Source organism: Coloeus monedula, assembly GCF_965178545.1.
Source record: "Coloeus monedula genome assembly, chromosome: 5".
Taxonomy (NCBI): Eukaryota; Metazoa; Chordata; class Aves; order Passeriformes; family Corvidae; genus Coloeus; species Coloeus monedula.
The window spans coordinates 20,516,364-20,539,633 of NC_138785.1; the positions used below are offsets into that span (position 1 = coordinate 20,516,364).

General features: G+C 41.5%; 1 protein-coding gene across 1 annotated transcript in view; it reads right to left on the minus strand.

Annotated features, from left to right (window-relative positions):
* The window catches only part of FAM13A (family with sequence similarity 13 member A), a gene marked incomplete at its 5' end in the record, with an annotated part of 122,084 nt that overhangs the window by 61,358 nt on the left and 37,456 nt on the right, over positions 1-23,270 (minus strand). The window contains one exon of the mRNA XM_082281222.1: positions 11,658-11,830. Coding sequence (XP_082137348.1) covers positions 11,658-11,830 — 173 coding nt within the window. The remainder of the gene's footprint in view (positions 1-11,657; positions 11,831-23,270) is intronic.

Sequence of the window (23,270 nt, forward strand, 5' to 3'; positions counted from 1 at the left end):
TTTTTGGATGCTGCTCAATATCATCAATTTATTCCCACTATGTTTATTAAGTTACACAATATTTTCCCTCTGGCAAAACATGAAATGCAAAGGAAAGATATTGCCAGACTGAAAATTAAAGACTGTACTTTTCAAAATACCACCAAAATTAAAAATGCCACTATTTACGTACACATACATATATTAATACACACATTTTCCTCTTTGAATTGTCTATGCATATGAACATCTGCCATTACAAATGATAAATACCCTGGAAAATCTCCCACAGGCCAGAAGATTTGAGTGCACATATGAAATAAGCAAGTCACATGTAAATAGAAACTGGACTTGGAAACCGTAGCCCTTCATGTCCAAACAAAGCAATTAAAAAGGCCCCCACCAAAAGGGCATAAACAGGAAGAAAGATCAACTAACATGTCAGAAACATAATTTAGTGAAAGGGGAATCCTCAGAAAGATTTAAAAGCAGTAACAGTGACTTTGCAAAGCTGGTACTCAGCCCTGTTTCACTTAATGATGTTTCAATGATTTGTAAGTAAATGTAAAATTATACTGGTAGTTGTTTTTGTATGTTGTGTGCAAGCCAGCATTAAAACTTTCAGTACAACCACATAAGAGTAAAATCTGGGAACTATGTGCAAGATGGGGGACACAACATCCTGCTTACAAGCCCTAAGTGACTGTGTGGCTGAAGAAATTATCATCATCCTCAGAGACATCAACATCTCTATTACATGGAAAACATGGATTACGTCTGTATTTCCTACTGGGTTGGTTGCTACAAAAGACTCTGATCAGTTCAGGAATTCCCATTCCCAAGCAAGTTATGCAAAACTGAAGAGTGCTAAGAGACAACCCATGAAGGGCACAAAAAACCGAAACCCACACATTTAGTACTTTTCAAAGAAAATCATATGTGCATGCAGGAAACATTAATACTTGACCTAGTGCTCACAGACTGACCAAGACTCAAGACCAAGGCTGGAAGTTCAAGATAGGCAAATTATGCCTAGAAATTAGACATTTTAAAGTGGTGAGAATAATCAACTACTGATGTAATTCATCAAAGATGATAGTGAAGTTTTAATGTTCTTACAAATTACAGTTGCCTCTGTTTAGGAACACCAAACCTTAGGTAAACTGTCTAGATGTAATTTGCAGAATTTTCTTACTTATTTTCATAACTGACAGTCCTTTTGTCCAAAAGAGAAGCAGATTGCTCTCAGCTGACTTCATTTTACCCCTGTTCTTTTTTGCACTGGCATAGAAATATAAGCCTTGTTGGCATATCTGTGGAGAATATATTGGGTAGCTTTTCTGTTCCTTTCTGCAACTTAGAGGTCAAATTACATTTTAAAGCTAGTTAAAATCTGTTAAGGAGGAAAACATATTCCAGAACTGTTCTTTAAACTTGCAGGGACAAGAGAAAAGTGTGGACCAAACTGAAGGCTTCTCAGAGCTTCAGGCTCTCAGCACTCCCGATCTCATCCAATAGACAAGCACAGAAGTTCATTTCCCATTGCAAGGGATGCCCCATGCTCCCTGGAGACCTGGATTTGCTGCTGTGGCTGCTCTTCGTTAAACAGCAGCGTCCTTTGCAAGCACTGCCACACCCGCTTGTCAGCTGCTTTAACTTGTTCCAAAGGACTCTGGCCCCATGGGATAGCCCAGAAATTATTTCTTGGCCTCTATCCTGGAGAAGGGGGTAGATTGGGAGTAGGTCCCTAAAGGGTCTCCTAGAAAAGCAACAAGTAATGAATGGTTGTGCCAGCTAATCTGCTGTGGGAACAGGGTAAAGCACGCTGAGTGACAAGGTCACTAGGTTCTTCATTTGCACCAGTTAGTTCAAGTGCTGCAGCACGGGAGAGCAAGCAAACAAGCAGGAGTCCAGTCTGGTACATGTTATTTTCAAAGCAGGCTTTCTCCAAAGCTCTGCTAATCTAATGAAATTCCTAAATTTTAGTGTCCAGTCACATTTCTCCCACTCCTCTAAATTGTTATTTCTTTAAAACACTTAACTTGTTATTTCTATAAAACTGTCTGCACAAAAGCTCTTTAAAAATCCAGCTGTTTCACACCAATATGAAAATGTCATTGAACACAACGAAGAAAAAGCATTCATTTGTTAGCAAAAAGCTTTAAAAAAAAAAATTGAAATTAGTCCCTGGTACTCCCGCCATGATTTATATTACCTACCAAAAATGTCACTGTTTTCACACCCTCACATCTTCCAAAAACATCCTCCCAATCCTCTACAAAATTACTATCTTTTGAAGTCCATACCTCTTCACCCTTCATGTTCCCTGCTTCCTAAAATGCCTTCAAGTGACATGCCTGTAGTTTATCCTTAGCCTTATGAAAAACAAGGATATGGGAAGGGGCTGAGGAAAGCAGAGGAACAAGCCACACCATTCACGTTTGCTGCACGCGACTTTTTACTCCACTGAAAGATAAACTGCTGTCCGTGTTGGCAAGGGAGGCAGTCTGGCAGAGTCACTGTCCAGAAAAAACCCTCCAGGAATAGCTCTTCTCCTTCAGCTGATGACGTGACTGAAAGGAGTCCTCCCTTTGCACCAGTGCCCCAGTGGCCGGCCTGGCTCCCGGGAGAGCTGGTGGGAAAAAGATGACTCGGCAGGAGAGATCAACTCTGGCTGGGAAGCACTAAAACAAAGAGTTTTAGAGCTGGGTGAGAATAACTCCAGCCCTCTGCCTAGAGCTGCAAGATTCATCTGCCACAGAAGCAAGGGAGATCCTGCTAAAAGGCAACTCTGACCAGATCCATGAAAACCTGAGTGCATTTGAGCAGAACACAGCCCTCTCAGGTCAGCCCTAGGGCTTCTTCCTGCACCCAGCCGTGTGTACAGCAAGGAACAACAGATAGTTGTTTATGCACAGCCAGCTACAGCGATGCTGGGCTTAATCAGCACAGCTCACTGCTGTGCCCCTCATTTGCAACATCTGCTTTGAGCCCAGCTGCTCTGTACGTGTCCAGGCTGTGAACACACCTCTGTCCCGCTGCAGGACACTCCCGTCAGGAGTGGCACAAGTGGATAATGCAGGCAAACAAAAGTTCAGCATACATTTCATTATCAGGAACATTCAGAACAACACGGGTAAGGTCTGTAAGTTTTCAACTTCCCAACCACCTTTCAGAGTCTTGGGAAAAAAACATATTTTTCTACTCAAGGGGCATAAATCCAGCAAAAGCTAACAAGATTTTAGAGGTGACTTCTTTTCTGTGATGCTCAGTGGCCCTGTTAGAACAGTGGTCACTTGAGGTTTTTTTCCAATTTGACAGTTTCTGAAGTGTCAGGGTGGTTTTTTAAGAAAATATCTATAAATTTTATAAAACATGGTGTAGTGTTAGTAGTGCTCCCAATCATTTTATAGTGGCTAGATAGTTCCTAACCATAATGTAGAACAATAAAAATGTTATTTTATTAGATATTAATTCCTCCCTATGTGATTCAAACCTTCTGAATGCACAAAGCTTGGAGACTGCGACAGGACCTGAGGAACTGGTGGTGGAATCTTTTGTTTCCAAGAGTCCTGTCAAAGCCTTAACAACTGGAAGTCATTAACAACCAAGCAGCTTTTAGTTTTTCTTTGCAACTACCTAGTGGCCTCTCTTTGCAGGCATCCCTAGCACAAACACACTATTTCAGCAGGTGCATAATGAAAAGAAAAGCTTTGGTACAGGAACACACTTCCTAACTGCAACACTCTCCAGCCAAGAGGAAGGCACTGAGCCAATGAGAGAAAGTGCAATTTGTAGACAAGCAGTCAGCTTGGGATCATACTCCTCACAACAGATAAAACACGAGGAAATCTCTCATGGCCACTGACCATGAAAGAGAAGGATTTTACAACACAGAAACAGTTCGGAGCCAAACTGATGCAAGCAAAGTGACAGGAGCAGTGAGTGACAACTCTGCCCTGCCACACTCTGCATCTTCTTATTAGACAGCCAGCTGACCACTTTGATTAAAAATATACATGTGTGTCATGGGAAGACACAGCTGAGCCCAGCAGCCTACGCTGCAACGTGCTGAACACAACGTCCAGACGCACAGCCCTTCCAGCTGAACCGGGAAATTGCAGCAGCAAACAAGCCTGACTGAGAACCCAGTGACCTCTGCCTGCTGATCTTCCTGTGGGGACTGCCTGCAGGACACAGGCCCAGGTCCCCTCTGGAGAGCCACAGGGGAAGGAATACCTCACAGCCTCAGGTGGTAGAAAACTGCTTGCTCTGCAAAGCTACCGGAAACAAAGCACTCTGTGCTGAACCTCCCCATCTGAACAATGCACCGGCAGACAGGCTAAGGAAGTTACAGGAGAGGGAACTACTCCCTGAAGTAAAAATAAGTCAAGTCACAGTGCAGAGGCTCTGCTTCTTTCCTACTTGCTTGAAACATGGGTTAGTGATGGCTGTCTTGGTTTATATAAACACAAATATCAGAAGCACAAATATTTCCAAGGTTGGCTTAAACTCCTTATTATTCACTGTGTGTTCTCCAATAATAGGTCATGTATCCTTTTGTTTAAGAATTACTTAAAAATCATACAGATGTTTGTCCTTTATTTCCTCAGCAATTCTATTATCTGGCCCAGTCGGTATCAGAAAGCCATCAAGCTTCATGAGATGTAGGGACTTCATCCTTGCAGCAAAAGCTGGTAACAAAATAAAGACTCCTTCTAGCAGAGAGAGCAATGCCTGAAAGGCAGTATTTTTTTTCCAGCTTTGTTACTCAATTACTGTGAATTTACTGTAGTCCCTTTCTGATTTCTAAGGCTGCTGGATCCTGTCCCAGGAAACTGGAAAAGCTAATATACTTGGCCCATGGACTGAAAAGAAGAACTTTTGTTTCCATATGCACATTATGACAATAAAAGTGCATATGTGCCTTCTTCCTCCAATAGGCACCAGATCTTTGTTTCATACATGATTCTTCTTGCTTCTAAGATGAACCTCTACTTCTGTGGCACAGGTCAGAGCATCAGATTCAAAATGTTCTCCATCCCACAAGCCATAATTTGTCACCATGTAAATCTTGCAAAGAGAGACAAAGATAAAATGGCTAGAATTATAAAGGAAAGTTAGAATAGTGTAATGGCAAAGCCTAATTTAAAGGAGTAACCTGTGCAGGGTGGAAGAGAAAGGGCAAATGCTTGGAAAAGTACACTGAAATCCACCCAAGTGACTTGCATGGAAAAAATCTACATAATTACATGTTTCTGTAACTGTCATTACATCTGGGCTATAGACAGGGGAGAAGAACCCAGGAAGAGTTCAGACCACACCCTGATTTGCCATTCACAGTCACCTGCCTTGGAGAGACACAGAAATCACATGTCTTTGTGGCTGTGTTTTTAGAAAACTAAATGCTTTTCTTAACAACTCATTATGTAAGGCAGTTCCTGCTGCCAGCATCCCACAATGCAAGAAAGAAGGGAATTGATTGCATAGGAGGGTGGAGACAAATGTACTTGCAAAGTTAAATGAGTCAGCTTGGAAAAACTAACTCAACACAACCTAAAGAGAGAAAAGTGGCAAAAAGCAACAACATTTTACATAAAAAGTCCTCTCTGAGGGCTCAGAACAGGGCCTGCCAGAGGCTGCTACGAGCTTAATGATGCAGAAGGCAACTGTGCTTACCACCTCCCCACCGCTGCTCCAGACCTTTACCCCTTTCCTGAATCGTTTCCTTGAAGAATCCATGGCTGTTGGAGGGCAGCCCTGCCTGCTGCCTGGCTGCAATCCCTTATGTAAACCTGGCAGCAAGGCTCCTCAGTGGTAAGGCAAATTATTACTTTTGATGGGGACTGAATGTACTGGCATGGCAGACTTCAAAAACAAAAAAACCCCAAACCTAAACAAAAATAGTCAGCTAAGCAAACAACACTAGGCCCCTGTTTGATTTGTTCTGGCAACAACAGACCAGTTCTTATCACATGCCAGAGAATAATGATAAGTTTTGGCTTGCCTCGGTTTTAAACCGCAGCTGCTAAAAGGAATGCCAACAAATAGGGAAAGTGTTTATAGTAAGCACAAACTTCTCAGTGTACAAATGTATGTATGTTTTCATACCTCAATAACTAGCAGTGAAAATACACTGTGCCATTAAAAAGAAGGCACAGCAGGGTACATTAACCAACCCTTTATTTTAGGGATGCTACCAGGCTACTAGGCATGTGATCCCTTTATTTTCAGGACACAGGCCAGATATAAGGATTTTTGTGAACAAAAGGTTGATGTAAACAAACCTCTTTGAGAACATGCACGTGTTAGAAAGCCAGCACAGGGTATCTGTGCCAGCAAATCTCAATGCAGCTGTGATGGCAGTCACTAACAGGAATTTGTGATCTCTGGCACACAGAGACATGGCTACAAAATACAGAAGGCTGGCTTACTGAACAACTGCTGTGGTTGCTCTAAGCTGTGGCTCTCAGGAGCTGCACAATGTTTTTCACAAAGTCTGGCTGCCATACACGCACCCACTCCCCAGCACCCAACCACTACCAGGCAAGGACAGGTACCCAGCTACACTCATTGATATTTCCCTGCACAGAGCCTAACAGCACCACAAACAGCAGGATGCTCTCCCACTGAGGGATCCCCCTTCAAAACAGTCCCAGGAGTACAAAGAGATGCAGCTCCAGCAAGTGCTACAATAGACATAGCATACTTCAGCGCCCTTTCCTGGGCAAAAGATACAGAACAGTATCAACCAAAGCCTGCAGACAGCATACACCTCTGAGCCAGTATCAGGAAAGACATCTATGCTCACCATCCTCAATCCCCTGCTTCACATTTTGCCTGCAGGAAGCATTTTTCCTCCTTTCTGAAAGTTCTCTCTTCTCTTTGCTTGTATATGAAGTTTAGCACAAAAGGCTGAGAGCATTGCTTGCAAGAGGCCCTCCTACCTTTGAATCCATGTAAATCTTAATATATCTTAACCCTGAAGTAAAAGCCATTTGAATCTATTATTTGAAGCAGTTATTTGAAGTTTTAGTACCTCTAAACATATCCAAAATCGTGCCAATTCCTGCTGCAGTTATGTACGAACCAGAGCTTTGAGCAGACTTTTTCCTTCTAGGGAAAGAAAGAAAGAAAGAGGGACCCAAACAGGGACTCTGCTTCACAGAGCTGCAAGCTCACTCTAGCTCCCTCTCACTGAAGGTCTGGTAAGGCCCCAGGGTGGCCCATTCCATCCAGCCCACTCTCCAGTACTAAAGTTGTTGCCTTCCCCCAAGCTCCTGAGTCTGCAGTGTGAGTCATGTGGCTCTCAATCAGGTAAAGACAAAGGACATGTGTGATTCCCAGGGTCTGGAGGTTTGGCTGCCCTGAAGTTCTGCACCAGAACTCTTGCAAAAACGAGATGAGACTCACAGAAGTACGTAACAGGCTGCATTTTGCCTAAAGACTTTCATCCTTTTTTCAGAGCACCAGTCTCTCCTCTCCTGCCTCTGTCTTCCTTCCTTCCTTTCTCTCTTTCTCCACTGCTTTTGGATTTACTCAAGAGCTGCATTACAGGTATGCTTTTCTGCTATTGCATAATTAGGAGTTTGCCCTTGGCATACAGCTATAATAATGAGGCAATTTTCAAAACAACACATATATTATATGCTAGTGGGGACTGCAGGTATATAGAGTTAATCCACCTATTTTGTTCAGAAAAAAAGAACATAACAACCTTACATATAACATTTTCTTAAGATAACTGTTGTGAACAGAAGGTGATACAGGTGATACAGACTTTATGCTCTGCAATGTTTTGACTGCAACTGATATATTGCATATTTTAGATGACAGCAGCACCTTCAAAAAATTCCTGCAGTGAGGAATATCATACCTGTAAGAAGGCATTTTTTTTTTTTAAATGATAAGTCATTCTAGAAGACAACTGTAGTTGTGGATCCACTACAGTGGATCTTCATTTTAAGGACAACTGTATGAAGACACATTAAGAGGCATTTTAAATAGTACTAAAAATTACTAATCAGCCAGAAGTCTCTCAGTTTCTCCCTGAAGGCTGTAGGGTCAAATTAAACTGATTGAAAATTTATTGAAGATTGTAATCCTTGCTAGAGGGGGCCTTAGGGGCTTAGTGTGTGTGGTTATTTCTTTACTGTTACACTTGTGAAGCTGCTAAAGGTGGAATTCTGGATCTACTGTTCTGTGTAGCCCTTCATCCTCTTCTAATCCACCCATATCATGGTATCTGAGCATGGAAAGGGAACAAACCACAGGCATTTTCATGAAACAGCAAATGATTGTCACTGCCAAGAACAACCTTTAATCTTTTCTAACAAAGATCGTATCATAGCTGAGCAGATACAGTAATTTCACTAAAACTTACCTGGTAATTACATATAATTAATGATAACATTTATTTTAGAACTGTTGGTACCTTGTGACACAAAACCCCCCAACAAGAATAGCAGTGTGTTTGCAAAACACTTTGTAATCTAGGTCAGATGCCAGAGTCCTTCTGCTGAAAAAGGTGAAAACTCCTAATAATAGCCTTGCACTGAAATAAGACCAGTAATACTTCATTGTGAGCTTAAATTACATGGGAGTGACAGAAGGCTGCCAAAGGCATGTTTAAAACCACTCCTGATGTATCAGAGCGCTACATTAATACCAGGGAATCAGGGTTTGTTGCACAGACATCAGTCCCCCAGGCATGTTAGGTCTGCTGGAGACCTCTCTCTCCTCCACGGCCTTCTCTCTATCCCATCCTGCCCAACAACCTGCCAGCCTGGACCTGGGAAGAAAATAGCAAACACTACCTACTCCTCCTTCAGCAGCGGCAGTAGATCACTGACAAAAAAGTACCAGAAGCAAACAGCAGTGTAGATATTCAACACAATTAGGTAAGCATGTACAGAAGTGTGACAGGACAGAAAACTGGGGCATGCTTGAACAAAATGGGATTACAAGAGAATTAATTTCTACAGTTAATTAATTTCCCAGATAAAATTAGAGATGCAGACATCTTTCAACCCATGGCCCGAGCATGAAGATTAGGCTTCTGCCTAGGTACAAACACATTTCATTTGGTACTTAATGTCCTGTGCCAGCACTGGCCCAACTGTCCCATACTTCAACAGTGCTCTTCTAAGCAATTACACATTAACAGGAAAGCAGGAATTCCTACAGCAAATAATTACATCTCTTGGGGACTGTTGTGGAAGAAAGGCAGTTTGTTGGGGTACCTCATGAAGTAGATCAATCACATACACCTTCCCAGACGTGAGACTTGGCAGTTCTTTATTTCAACCCTTGGGCACTTCATTTCCCTTTACAACTTGGAACACATAGCAGAGTACAGGTAGGGGCACAATTTTTGCCAGGTTACAGCACATCAACTCAAGAGGCTGGAACTTCTGCCCCAGCCCCACCTGCATGGCCCTGTCTAGCTGCTAGAACTGTATTGCCTTCTCTGTTTTGCCAGCTGACCTGCTCTGATAATTGATTTCTAAGTCATCTCAGTCAAAAGCAGCTGGAATAATAAAGCCATATAAACAAACTTGATGTGTTCTGGCTGCAGGAATCTTTGGGGAAGTTTGGGGAGAGTGAAACACACAGCTAACATAGCTAAGAGTTAAAAAGCATGTGTGCCTGCCAAGGGCTAGAAACCAAATTTGATATCTATGCTTCACCACCATTACTATGAATCAAAACCTGGTGTTAGTGCATAATTTGCTAACTCGTCTCATAAATTGAGTGCTGTCTGTCTGCACTGGTGCTGAGAATAGCACACATCTCCTGCTTACACAGTGAAGTCACTCAGTTACGTGTCTGGCAGCACTGCCTCTGCTTTGTGTTCCTGGTTGGTATGCAGGACACCGCAGCGTTGTGTTCCATGACATGTGAATAGCACTATTTCCCATATCAGGCCAATTCCATATTTCAGTAGCACACTGCAATTTCCCACAGTAACCTGAATCCCTCATGTGCTGCACTAGACACAAGAGGAGAGAGAGCGAGACTCAATTCAGTATCCTGAGAACAATGAAAAGATCCTGGTTCAGCCTGATGTTCAGGGAAGGACTTTACAAAAAAGCAAAATGCCCATTACCTGTTGTGAGAAATGAGACAAATCTTAAAAAGATTAATTTATTGAAAACAGAAAAAATTGAAAAACTACAGAAATCAGAAAAATATAAAAATTTGGGATCCTATGGCTCAGTAGATGGTATGCCCCAGGAGCGCAGGGATTTGAGATCTCCTGGCTGAGACAGCACTAGACCTCAGGTAGAGAAAAAAAACTTGCAGTGCTGGGTTGACTTAAAAAAAATTACTAAAAGCCCCTTAAAAGGGGTAAGGCTTTTAATGCCCAGCACCGATGTCTCCCACAGCTAGTCTGGAGAGAGCAAGAGGGGAAGAGAGAAGAAAGAAGAGCCCGCCTCTCGGCTTCGTCCTTTTTATAGTTTTTGCTCCGCCCACAGCCCGCCCACAGCCCGCCCCTTCGGTCCAAGGCGATTGGTGCTTTCCCTTTGATGGATCATCTCTGTCCACCAATGGCTCATCGTTGTCAAGGGGGGTGGTATCAGTTAGAGATAAGGGAATACAATGCCTTCATTAAAATTCAGGTATTCAGGTTGCCGTGGAACTTGCCTGCAGAGTAATGGCTTTGTAGCTAAAAATAGCTGCTGGCTATTAAGACTGGGTGGGGGGGTTTTGGCCTTGGAATCAAAATGCAAGTGAAACACCTACAAAAAGTATTAAAATACATCCAACACACCTCAGAACACTTGTAAAAGTATACAGTAAACACAGGAAAGGTAACTCTTATGGTGTACCAGTGGTTTGTAGCTTGAAAAGGGGCAAGTTTGTGATTTTTAACTGGGAAAATTTTAACTGGGAAGGGTGCAACTCTATTAATAAACTTTAAACAAATAGGAACACTGATAATGGAACTGGATTTTTGTACCTGGGCTGATGGGTTAATTGTAACATTCAATTTAAAAATAATTAACTCAAAATTAATTATTTAAAGCACTTAATATGCAAAGACCAAGCACAAATAGGGATTTCATGTATGACACCAGTTCACCTAACAGACAATATGCCAACAATCAAAACTCAAAATACTCCTTTAGATAGATACTTTTATAGATGCTTTAAACGGATAAGACTCTCATAGATAAATTCAGAAAGATACTCTTATAGATACTCTACACATACTCTTCTATTCTTGTCTGAATGGAGCAGTACTATCAGTAGCATCATTCTTGCCAGAAAGAGAAAACCCTTCAAAAGCCGCTTCCTTTTTGGATTTATGAGTGAGAATAAAGTCAGCCATCTGTTAAGACTTAAACTGGGCAGATCAAATACACTTGATTATTCAAAAGAGACACATTTTGGTTGCATCTTGTGCTCGGTGTAATTTCTATTGCCTGATTGTAGATCAGGCCTGTCCACCTGCACTCCTTCACCAAGCAGGCTACCTTCATATGATTCAAATTTTATGTTGGAGAGGTAAACCAAAGCACACAGCTGGCTTCAGAGTGTGTGGATTCAACAGGAAAAGGCACATTACTTTATCTTACAGCCCAGTATCCTGTTTAAGTGTTCAAAATGCCCAGAGCTGGAGGTGCAGGTACAAAACAAAGAGACAAACACAAAGACAAAAAAAGAACACTAACCTGGAGAAAAACACATCATTGTTAATGAAGGAGATTTCATCTGCTAAGTCCATCTCCTTCCCACATGAACCACTGTCTGTTAATTGGAGGCTGACTCGAGGTATTCCGTCTGACTGGCCTGGTTGTGGCAATAGGCACGTTTGGTTGGGTCGTTCCGTTGGGGGTTTGGTCATCTACAGAAGCAAGGAGAGAGAAAATTGAAATGTGAAGAGAAGAAAGGCAAGAACAGCCTTTTCACATAATCTGTAACTGAAAGACATTCCATACCAGTGTACAAACATCAAAGGTGACAAATTGCAAAACAGTATTACAAAATACAGATAAACAAACACTCATCTTGATAAAGATTATTTAAAGAAAAATAAAGGCATGTCTATTGAAAGAGCAGAGGCAAGAAGAAAATTAAGAAAAGAAAGGTACGTGAAATAAATACTTATTTTCTGTATCACAGCAGATAGACTAAAAAAGTTTGCACTGCATTTGCTTCTTGACCACTGGAGAAACAGATGGTACCATCAAATATATACCCCTGCTCAATCCCCTTCCCACACTTTTTAATGACAGTTGATATCAACATGTGCTCTAAGAATTCTTAGGGGAGAAGAAGAGCAAGTTCAGAGGTCTAGCCCTTATTTTAACAGCAAACATTGAACCTAACCTTTGTGATTACACTCAGTTTTCTCTTGTGCTCACTTCTGGTTTTAGCCTTTGCAAGATGGCTGGGAGTTTCACAACATTGTTACACATTGATTAAAATCGATTAAAAAGTACTTCTATTTTAGGTATGGTGACATAATCTTTCCCTTGGCTTTGAATTATGAGAATTTGCCAGTAACTGTTCCGTAACCACCTTCCCTATACCATTCTTGACTTTATACTGCTCCAGTAGCGGTCTCTAATCAGACAGAAAAATATGAGTTTATATAGTCTCTCATTTTACAGGAGTCATGCTCATGTGTTTGATCATTTTTGCTGCTTTTCTTTACACCTTTTCACGTTGTATTAAGTCCTTTCTAAAATGCAGTCAGAACTGCATGTGGCATTAGATATGAAGGCAGATTTAGAGGTGGCTTCTCATGAAAATCTAACCTTTTATTTGCTTTCATGATTGCTTAATTTGGAGCTCATCGGTATACACATTTATACAATCTGTGGGGTTTCATCGACATAGTTAGCACATAGTGATGGAAACTCCACTAACCAGTTTTGCACCCAATACAGAGTAAATTAGAAGCCTTCTGAAAGTCTTTGTAGCCAGATTTTAGTTTTTCCTACCTTGAATACTTTTCTATTAGCAGTACATTCAGTATTTCCTAGGTCATTATGGAAGCAGTTAAATAGCACAGATTCCAACTAAGATCCTTAAGGGACTTCTCAGAAAGTGATAAACCAATCATATCTTTTTAGAGCTTTCTAGTTATTAATCCATAAAAAAATCTTTCTTTCTAATCACAAGATATCTTTGCTTCCGTTGACAATCCCATGAAAACCTTCTGAAAATTCAAGTGCACTACACTGACTATACCTATGCACATGTTCACAGGCCCTTCTGTAACAATTTTTTCTCTAAAGAAGTAATGCTAGTGCCTCCTAATGACTTTAATTATCCATTTGTTTCTCAGTTCTGCTTCCTGCTGTAGTTGTTACAAATCTGCTGGACAGTAAATCAGAATTTCTGAACTCCTTTTCACACCTGTCTTACCCTAAGGTTTTTTGTAAAATTCATTTTACTTCTGTTTCTAGTGCTTTGTTTCACTCACAGTTGCTTTCAAATGCTTTGTGCATGTTGAAAAGTTTCATGGGACAGAAGGCTGCTTCTTACTGAGCTCTGAAGATAATAAAATGAAAAATAAAACATTTATCAGTGCAAAGGGAAATCAGAGAGAGATGTTGAGAGAGCTTCCCAGTTTTAGCCTCTGGACTGCTTGCTCTGAGTAAGATCCTGACTTTTCTGACGTCAGTGGGCATTTTTCCTGAAGTCAGCATCTCACCTTTGGACCACTGCTGGTTCCAGCAGTACTCTGTTAGCCCATCACCTGCAGCAGTCTCCAGCTGTTGGAACCACGGGAACAGGGCACAAAGCACATGGACACCAGGCAGTGCCTCTCAGCTGGTACAAAACAGCAGCAGTGCTGTGATTTAAATGGGGAAAACCACGTTTTTGGGGAGGAAGGGAGACAGGGAGCTACACAATGGCAACATTACAGGAGAGAATCACAACAGGAGGCACTAGGGCCTGGAGGCACTGACTCACTGAAGAGGCCAACCCCCACCTGGCTACAACCTCCTTTCAAGTACGTATAGAGAGCAATAACAACACCCCTCTACCTCCTTTTCTCCAGGCTAAACAAGCCCAGCTCATGAACATATGACCTGCTGCAGACGGAGATGCCTAATGTGGTGTGGCATCTGTCAAAGCAGCATTTTGTCCCTGTCGAAATCTAACCACTAAGCAAACACATATCTATAAATCTTTGCAAATACATAAAAAGCTTCACTTTGAAAGATGACACCAATAAATTCAAGGACAAGCCTAGAGAGCAGTGATGCTTTGGCTGAAGGAAAAATAATTTGATTTTTGCTTCCTGAGAATTTTTTCTCTGGTGATGCTTAACCTCAAATTGCATTTGACAAAAACCAGACTCAGCCTGAAGCAGTATGTTGTGGGCTGTTACAGCATAGCTACAGGCTGTGGCCACTAAAAGCATGGGCTCTGCTTAAGTTTGCTACTCTGTAATTTAAAATACACCTTCATTCTCAGGTAAATACAAGCAAAATAGCATCAGGTGCTACTGACAATCAAAGGGACAAGAAAAGATAATAAAACCACCAAAGAACTGAAAACTACAAGGAAATAATACACCATACATCCCGCATTTGGCTTTCGAGTTTTGTTGTCTCAAAGTTCAGATGCAAGGAACTGTGTCTGCAGTTGTAATAGAGACTAGTCAGTTTTATGACCAGTATAAACATGCATCATGATGGGTGTTGAAGAAAGTGCAAGAAAACCTTTCACCTGGAGGCACAAGCTGACCAGTCAAGTGACATCATCCCACACAATAATTACCACCAAGATTCTTCATAACTGACTGGGTGCATCACAGGGATGTTTCATCTCCCTGTGAGGTGTCAGAAGCTCCTGGGTTCAAAGATCAAAGATAAACATGACATATTCTAAAGATCTGACGTGGTGTGCTGACTAACCTTTCTCTGTCCTTGAAGAACATGAGCTGCTCCACATGAGTCTGGAGAGCTTTGTGCATATGAATCAACGTGGTTTATAGACACGGATCCTTAGCACAGGTCATCCTGCTTTTCTGAGTACCACACTCATGTTCTCAAGTAAGAAAATCAAAAACTTCCGGTATCTCAAGCTGTGTGTGAACATGTAAATAATTGGACAATTCATACCCATTTGAGTTAAGTAACTGTGAAGTCTAAATGCAGATCTTTTGGAAGAAACTAGCTGTGAGTTTATATTTAAATATCATCATTGAAAGGATAATAAAGACATTTCTATAAAGTAATCCTCAAAAAACCCACCAGGTATTTAAAACATACACAGCACATTCTTTTGTTTAAAGGTGCATGAACGCAGTACTCTTCCAGACAAGAGAAACCTCCCTCAAAAACTTGCTTAATACACAAATGGAATTCTTAGAGTTGTCCACCAAAACAAAGAGGTCCATATTATTTTTTGAAAGGCTTCATACTTTGTCACCCTAGTGCTCTTTCAACTTACAAGTTGTCTGTATCAATACAAATATCCCATGGAATAGAAAAAGGTACATTTCTTTGCAAAAACCCAGGCATAGCCAAGCAATGCATGGAAATTTGGAACACTGGTTTCTTTCTCACTCTAGTCTCAATCTGGCTAGCTATCAGCATAAAGCTTTAATGTCAATCTATCCACTCATCAGCATTACCTCTGCTTCATGAAGGACTGAGAAAAGGAGAACATTAGCCAGCTGTAACTCATACCTGACAGCTAATCAACCTAATTCAACCAGTTCTGCCCAGTCAACCAACCACAGAATGAGCCACCTGCCAAAGTTACCCACAGTTGGTATTCAACCACTGAAACCTTGAAACAAATATATTCCACTCACTCCATTCATACACAGAGCTGTAAGCTCTCTGCCAAAGTTAATGGTAATGACAATTACACCAGGCCTTGTTTGGAGACACAGATTTTGCCAGAGGGTTTAAGTCATCCTGAATTTCCCCAGAGAACCTGGTGGAAATTCCTGCTGAGACAGCAAATCCCTTCAAGTCATTCAGTGAACAGACCAAGTATTTACACTGTACTTGTGCTGTTCTCCAAAATTCCATACTGCAGCCAGTTCTCACACAACACTGCTCCACCACCATTTTATTGCAGTAAGGGACTTCTGGGATGAATCTGGATGGGATAAATCTCCTGCAGCTGTGAGTACCAGATATACTTCAGGCCCAAAGGACTTTCAAAGGCAGGGATAAATCCACAGGGAGATTCTTCAGTTACATTCATCTTACACTTCTTATATTATTCTCTCACTTTCTATTCCTATGCTCCTACTGAGGGTGTGATTACATTACTGGCCATGGCACAGAATTTCTGTGTGTGAGGAAGCAAGTGCCAAAGTCATGGTTTGAATGCTATGTGGACTACACTAGTAGGGACAAAGAAGTCAGAGAGGCTGTGGAACAACATAATCCAAACATACCTGAATTATGCTGCCATTTTTTTCCATAACAGTAGAGCTAAAAGCAAGGGAAGAACTACAGATGTTATCTGCTGGACTTCTGCAAGGCCTTTGACACAGCCTCCACCACATCCTTCTCTCCAAATTGCAGAGACATAGATTTGATGGATGGACTGTTTGGTGGATGAGGATTGGCTGGATGGCTGCATCCAGAGAGGAGTTGTCAAGGGCTCAATGTCCCAGTCGAGACTGGTGACAAGTGGCGTCCCTCACCACAGATGTCTTCAGTAGGGCTGCTGTCTTACTTAAAATGGGCTTGTGCCCAAATACTTCCCCAAAACATAGATTCTATTCAGAAAGTAATGAAATGTAAAAATGTCACTAAAAGGCACCTTGATTCATCACTTCACCTACAACCTACAATACTGACTTTAAAACCACGTAGGTATATTACAGTTGTGAAGTTCTTCTCGAATTAAAGATGCCTCATCATAAATTACTGACACTGGGAAACAAAGATCAATAGCTCTGTAATCATTCCAGGTTTAGCAGAGTCAACATACTTGAAAAATATTTCACTTACCAACTCTCTTCCACACTCAGAACCAAGCCTGAAATCCTTCCTTGATTAACTCCCATGCTGTAACCATAAAGTCACGATAAATGTGGTCATCTTTACAATATATGCAGCTGCCACTGCCAAATTTGGATTTCTCTTACTCTACTTGTATTTTTAGGCATTGGATGACTAAAACACCTCCTCTGCACTCCGCTCTTCTCAGATATCAAAGTTAAAAATTTGATGCAACCCTAAAGTGTATGAAGCTTTAAAGTTCTATGAAATTCTGATGTTCTATCCAAGTTCAGATGTCTTAATGAGAGCAAGACTCTTTGGAATCAAAGAACTGAGTATTATCTTCCTTTAAACCACATCCCAGTCCTGCTTGTCCAACTTAATTTCCTTTTATGACAAGGTAATCCATCTAGTTGATCAAGGGAATCCTTTGGATTTCAGCAAAGCTTTTGATACTGCCTCTCACAGGATCCTGGACAAAATGTGCAGCACTCAGCTGGATAAACACATCATGGGATGAGTGAGCAACTGGCTCATGGGTTTGGCACAAAGGGTTACAGTGAATGGGATGACATCAGACTGGGGACCTGTCACCAGTGGGGTTCCACAGGGCCCAATCTTAGGCTCTGTACTCTTCAACATCTTCATTAACTACTTGGACACTGGACTTTAAGGAATACTAAGTAAGTTTAAAGAGGACACTAAATTGGGAGAAGCTATTGACTTCCTCGAAGGCAGGGAGTCCCTGCAAAGAGACCTCAACAAATCAGAGGGCTGGGCAATCACCAACCATGTGAAGTTCAGCAAGGAAAAGTGCAGGATTCTGCACCAGGGATGGGACAACCCTGGATGTACAGACAGGCTGGGGAATGAGATGCTGGAAGGCAGTGCTGCAGAGAGGGACCTGGGAGTCCTGGTCAATGGCAAGTTGAACACAAGTCAGCAGTGCCCTGGCAGCCAGGAGGGACAACCCTGTCCTGGGGGGCACCAGGCACAGCATCGCCAGCCGGGCAAGGGAGAGGACTGTCCTGCTCTGCTTTGCACTGGGGCAGCCTCACCTCGAGTGCTGGGGGCAGTTCTGGGCGCCACAATGTAAGGAAGATAGTGAGCTATCAGAGAGTGTCCAAAGGAAGGCAATGAAGATGATGAAAGGCCTGAAGGAAAGCCATATGAGGAGCAGCTGGCTCAGCCTGGAGAAGAGGATACTGAGGGGAGACCTCACTGCAGTCTGCAGCCTCTCATGAGGGGAAGAGGAGGGGCAGACGCTGATCTTGTCTCCGTGGTGAGCAGTGACAGGACAGAGGGAATGGCCAGAAGTTGTGCCAGGGGAAGTTTAGTTTGGATATCAGAAAAAGGTTCTTCACCCAGACGGTGATTGGGCACTGGAACAGGTTCCCCAGGGCAGTAGTCACAGAACCAGCCTGACAGAGCTCAGGAAACAACACCAGAGCCTCCATATTTGACCAAAGCCACAGTGAACAGCAGAACTGCTTAATGCTTGAAAGTAAACACACACTTTGCTAACACTGCTCGATTCCAGAGGTAAGAAACTAGCAAATGCTCTCAGAAAGTCTATGAAATTCAAGCACAGCTCTGCAGATACAGCATTTCTAGCTCCAAAGGTAGTTTACTTGTCACTGGCTGTGAATCCCATAATTTTGTTTCAGTAAACTCTCAAGGTCAAAATCATGTCTCTTATAAACCAAAGCAGATTCAGTGAACAAATTCCAAATTTCTCCTGAAGGCTAAACATTAAACTTGCACACTCCAGAAAGATGTAATCTGAACCCAAAGCTATCCTGTCCTAAAAACATTCAAAATTAAGCAATCAACCCAGTAGTAAGTTTATCTTAACCTGTGACTCTGCATGGCGCACACACAACAGGAGGTTTTTGAAGTGAACCAGCAGCACCTTAAGGCCCTTTTTCTGCAGGAGGTCAGGCACATTTGCCTAAGGGAATCCCTTCAGCCTCCTGCCCTGTGCAGCTCTCCAGGCAGCTTTGTCAAAATGCTGCAAGCGTGCAGCCTGCATGGGATGTAGGCCAAAAAGCAACAAGATGTATGGGCCTCAAGCCAGAAGATACAACCAGCTCCCAGCAGTCACTGACTGCTGCCTGCCATCTGTTTGCCAAAGGAAACGCAGCGCAGGCAGTGTTCTGAACTGAGGTGAAGAGAGCTTTATCCAGGTGGAGAGGAAAGAGTGGGATCGATGTAGACTTTGCAGATCAGGGGTCCTAGGAATCTCAGCAAAAGGCATGTTGAGGACTCCCTGGTGGATTAAATAAAACCAAAAAGCTCAAAAGCAAAACAAGCATACATGATTTTACAGTGGAGAGATACGATAGCCCATCATCTTATCATCTCTGTGCAGCAACAAACCTTATGGCCTCTTGAAAAACATAAAAATCCAGCCTCAGTCACAATCCTGAATGTATCCCACAAGGATACTGGAAGTTATTCGCATCCAAATCCTAGAGTTCTGACTACACTGCTGGGACACTGCTCCTCTTGGAATAACTTCTGCCTTTCATCCACTTTGGACTCTCTTAGCTTGAATAGATAATGCATCAAGAGTAAGAAGCACAAATATGGTCAGATGATCACACTCACAGGAGAAATGCAGGAATGAACTTAGAAGGCTGACTATGGTGACAATTCCTGCTCTCAGCTTCCCACAGGGCAGACTTCCTGCTCATGTCTGTATTCACCTGCCCATTCAAAACAATAGTGAGAGCAAGAAAAATTATGGTAAGTTACTCTAGTTACAATGGGCATGATGTGATATTTCAGTGTATTCTTAAAATAAATGTGAATGAATCCTAAAGCAAATGCTCTGTAACTCTCTGCTCTGCTGTTAAAGGGCAAACATTAATGAGCCCATCAAAAGCCAGAGAACAAAGGTAAGTCAGTACAGTGCCCATTACATTCCTCCATCCTTCCTGCTGGCCAACTGTTTGAGCTGTAAACAAGCAAGTGTTTGCCAAAGGATTTCTTCATTAGAAAAATGTGAAGCTGCGCCAAAATTCAGAGCTGTTTCACTCAACTCCATGTAAGTAGGTTGAAAAGTTTAAAACAAGCTGTTAAGAAACCTGTCTTTCTCCATGTATGGTGTTTCTCCTGTTCACAGCATGACAATGAATTACACAGTAATGAAAGAATTTGCTCCCTAAAAGACAGTGTTGGCACTGGTCTGAACTGTGCTATATCCCATAAAGTGCAGGCAGATCCTTCAAGGAAAACAGATTGTTTTACCTCTGTATTTCTCCTAGCCTACATTACCATATGGCCAACTCATTAACCAGGGAACCTGAACAACTGAATAGAGGACTGTAAAGGCTGACTCCAGCTCCCACTCCTCAATCTCTTTTCCTTCTCAGCAATAAAGAATGCTGTTTACAAACTCTGTAATAAAAGCAGGTTCAGGCCTTAGGAATTTTGAACAGAGGTGGAGCAGCACTCTCAGGCATACCAATAAACTGGCACTAAACGTGCCCAAGCTCATTTTTATGGCTCTCTGAATCAACACTGGGTAACAGAGATAAGCTGAGACTCCACTAGAAATTCCACCAGACCACGTAACAATCTAGCAACAAAAGGACAGGAATGATTCGGTTCTTGGGTTATTCACCTCTGAACTAGAAAAGGAGTTAAAAATACATTCTGTACTCTAACAGAACTTTCAAGGTGATCTCATACATGTTCTCTATCTCCCATTTTCATGGCACTGTATCTTCATTACAACTATACCTCCAGTTGTAAGTACAAGTCATCGCAGACAAATGACTCAAGTGAATCACGTAGGTGTGTTAGATCATTCTTCTGTCACTTACTAGCAAAAGTTAGAAATCAACATTCCTGCAGTTAACGGAGGACTAGGCTTGCCACTGACTGAAAACTAGTAAGATAAGCACGCAATAATCAGAGATTTTAGGAATCATGCAGTACAATAATTGCTTTTATTATGTTGAACAGAGATGAAAAATGAGAACAGAAGTGCATGAACTAAAAGCAGAAAAACCTGTGATAGCACACTATTAACTTCTCCACCATGGATTCTGCAGCAGCACATGTAGATTCACGTGTTTCAGTGTGAAACACATTTAATTTGCACAAAATAGTACTTCCAAGGGAGCAGGAGATCCATATACTGGGAACACAGCAAACAGCACTAGCTAATAACCTATTAAACATTAACCTCCAGAAGTCTGCTAAATGCAGGCTCTGGCAAGAGGTCTTAACTGCACTGGGTGGAATGCACACAAGTGTATTTTTCTGGTTCTCTAAGGAAAGATCTTATTTACAGTTGATTCCAACACTTGCAAATCTCCTGCTGATTCCCTACCGTCCTTCAATTCATGCTGGGTTTTACAAGGCAAACATTACTATAAGATTACACCACTCCTCCTACAAACTGGCTGTTTTCTCTAACTGTACAGCACATCTTTATGTTAATTAAGACAAGGGGAAGAACTTACCATCATTAACATGAAAGATGCAAGTTGAAAGACAAAACAAAACCTACTAGGAATATGAGGCAGGCCTAACAGTCACATTTGCAGGCTGTCCAAGTTCCCAGGCTACTTGGAAAACTTACAAACAAACAAAACCAGAATCTCAAACACAGTTTAAGCTGAGAATCCACTGCTGTCAGTGTTTTGTTCTTGCATATTTGCTCCTGAAGGACTGGCAGTATGTTTGATTTTACCCTTTAAAATCCAGGAAGTAGAAAGAATGCGCTCATTTCCAATAACATGTCGTACTTCAGTAACTAAGCATGTTTTGGAATATATTTTTTTTTTCCAAACATCCTGTGAACTTGCAGATCAAAAAGTTAATTCAATTAAGATATTTTTGGCCACAGTTAAACTGATTCCTAACTCTATTACATAGATTAAATAACTGTACATGTTCAGAAATGTGACTCTTGCTCTCAGAACACTCTTTGGTACTGGGATTCAATAAACCTAAATTGTAATTTTCAAATGCAAGTATTTAAAGTCAGGCACTTGCATTCCACACAGAGTAGTAAAACTGACAAAATTTAGTCAGGTCACACTTGCAAGGACTTAAAGAGCACTTGTCTGTCTGCGTTTCTGGTAAGGACATAAGCAATTACACCAACCCTCATACTTGCATTAAAAAAAAATAACATTATTACATAACTACCTATATGCATTTCAGTGCATCTTTGAATTACTGAAGCTTGAGAATTCATTGAGATTTCTGTTTATTCATTTTTAGCATTGCTTGTGAAATTCTTGAAACAAAGGGATGAAATCTGTTGTGCTTTAAAGCCTGATTTCCCTTAAGACCAATTATGTGGCTCCTGTACAGCTGGGATAAATGAACTTAGAGCCACAAAATGACTAGCATGGAGAAGTCCTACCTGAGCATCACTCTTCTAGAACATTACAAATCACCAGAGAATGCTCTAAGAAGTATGGCTTATTAACAATTGCATACTTTCCATTCTCACATGAAGAAAAAATCTCCAGTGCAGCACACTGGATACAAAACAAACTTTGTTTTGTTCAACTGGGTGTATTCAACAATCAGCATTAACTGTCTACACCTGGAAAGTTACCCAAGCCCTGCTTACTGTCAACAGCTGCCAGCAACCACCTCTCCATCTCATACTTCCCAACACCTGCCCAAACTAGAGTACCTGCTCATGATGTATCAAGTCCCCCCACAGTTACTAAGGGAACTTTTCTACTATGAAGAGTACTTGGGCCAAAGTAAGGAATCAGCATCTGTACAGGACACTGTCAAATCCCAGGTTTTGACCTTTAAGTTTCTTTAATGATTTTCACACAAGAATTGAGAAAATCACACGGAAAGCCAGAGAACATTTTATTTCCTAACTTTGACAGGCAATATTTATTGGCAAATAGTGCAGTCAGAAGTCTGTCAGCATAAAGCAAAGCTTTTAGTCATCTCCTACATCTGCAAATGTGGCAAATTTAGAGACCTGCAGGTCCTCCTAACCTTACATTATAATAATAAACTGTACTAGTTCCCTTATCCATTGCCATTATTAAGTAAGAGGGATTCATACAGCATACTTGCATCTTACACTGTTACCAGATTTGGATGCAAAGCGCAAAACAACAGAATACGACCATCACTTTTAACCCTTTTCACACCAAGATGTTGAATGAGCATAAAATTTGTTATGTTTTAGCTTCAGTCAACTGTAGTTTTGGACATACTGAACGGTGCAGTCAATTTAACGTCCTTTGTATTTGTAGCATGCTACCACACTGTAACACAAGACTTTAAATGCATCTGATTATGACTGCTTAAGGAAGGAATTAGGAAACAAAACAGCTACTAACAACAATGGCTATACAC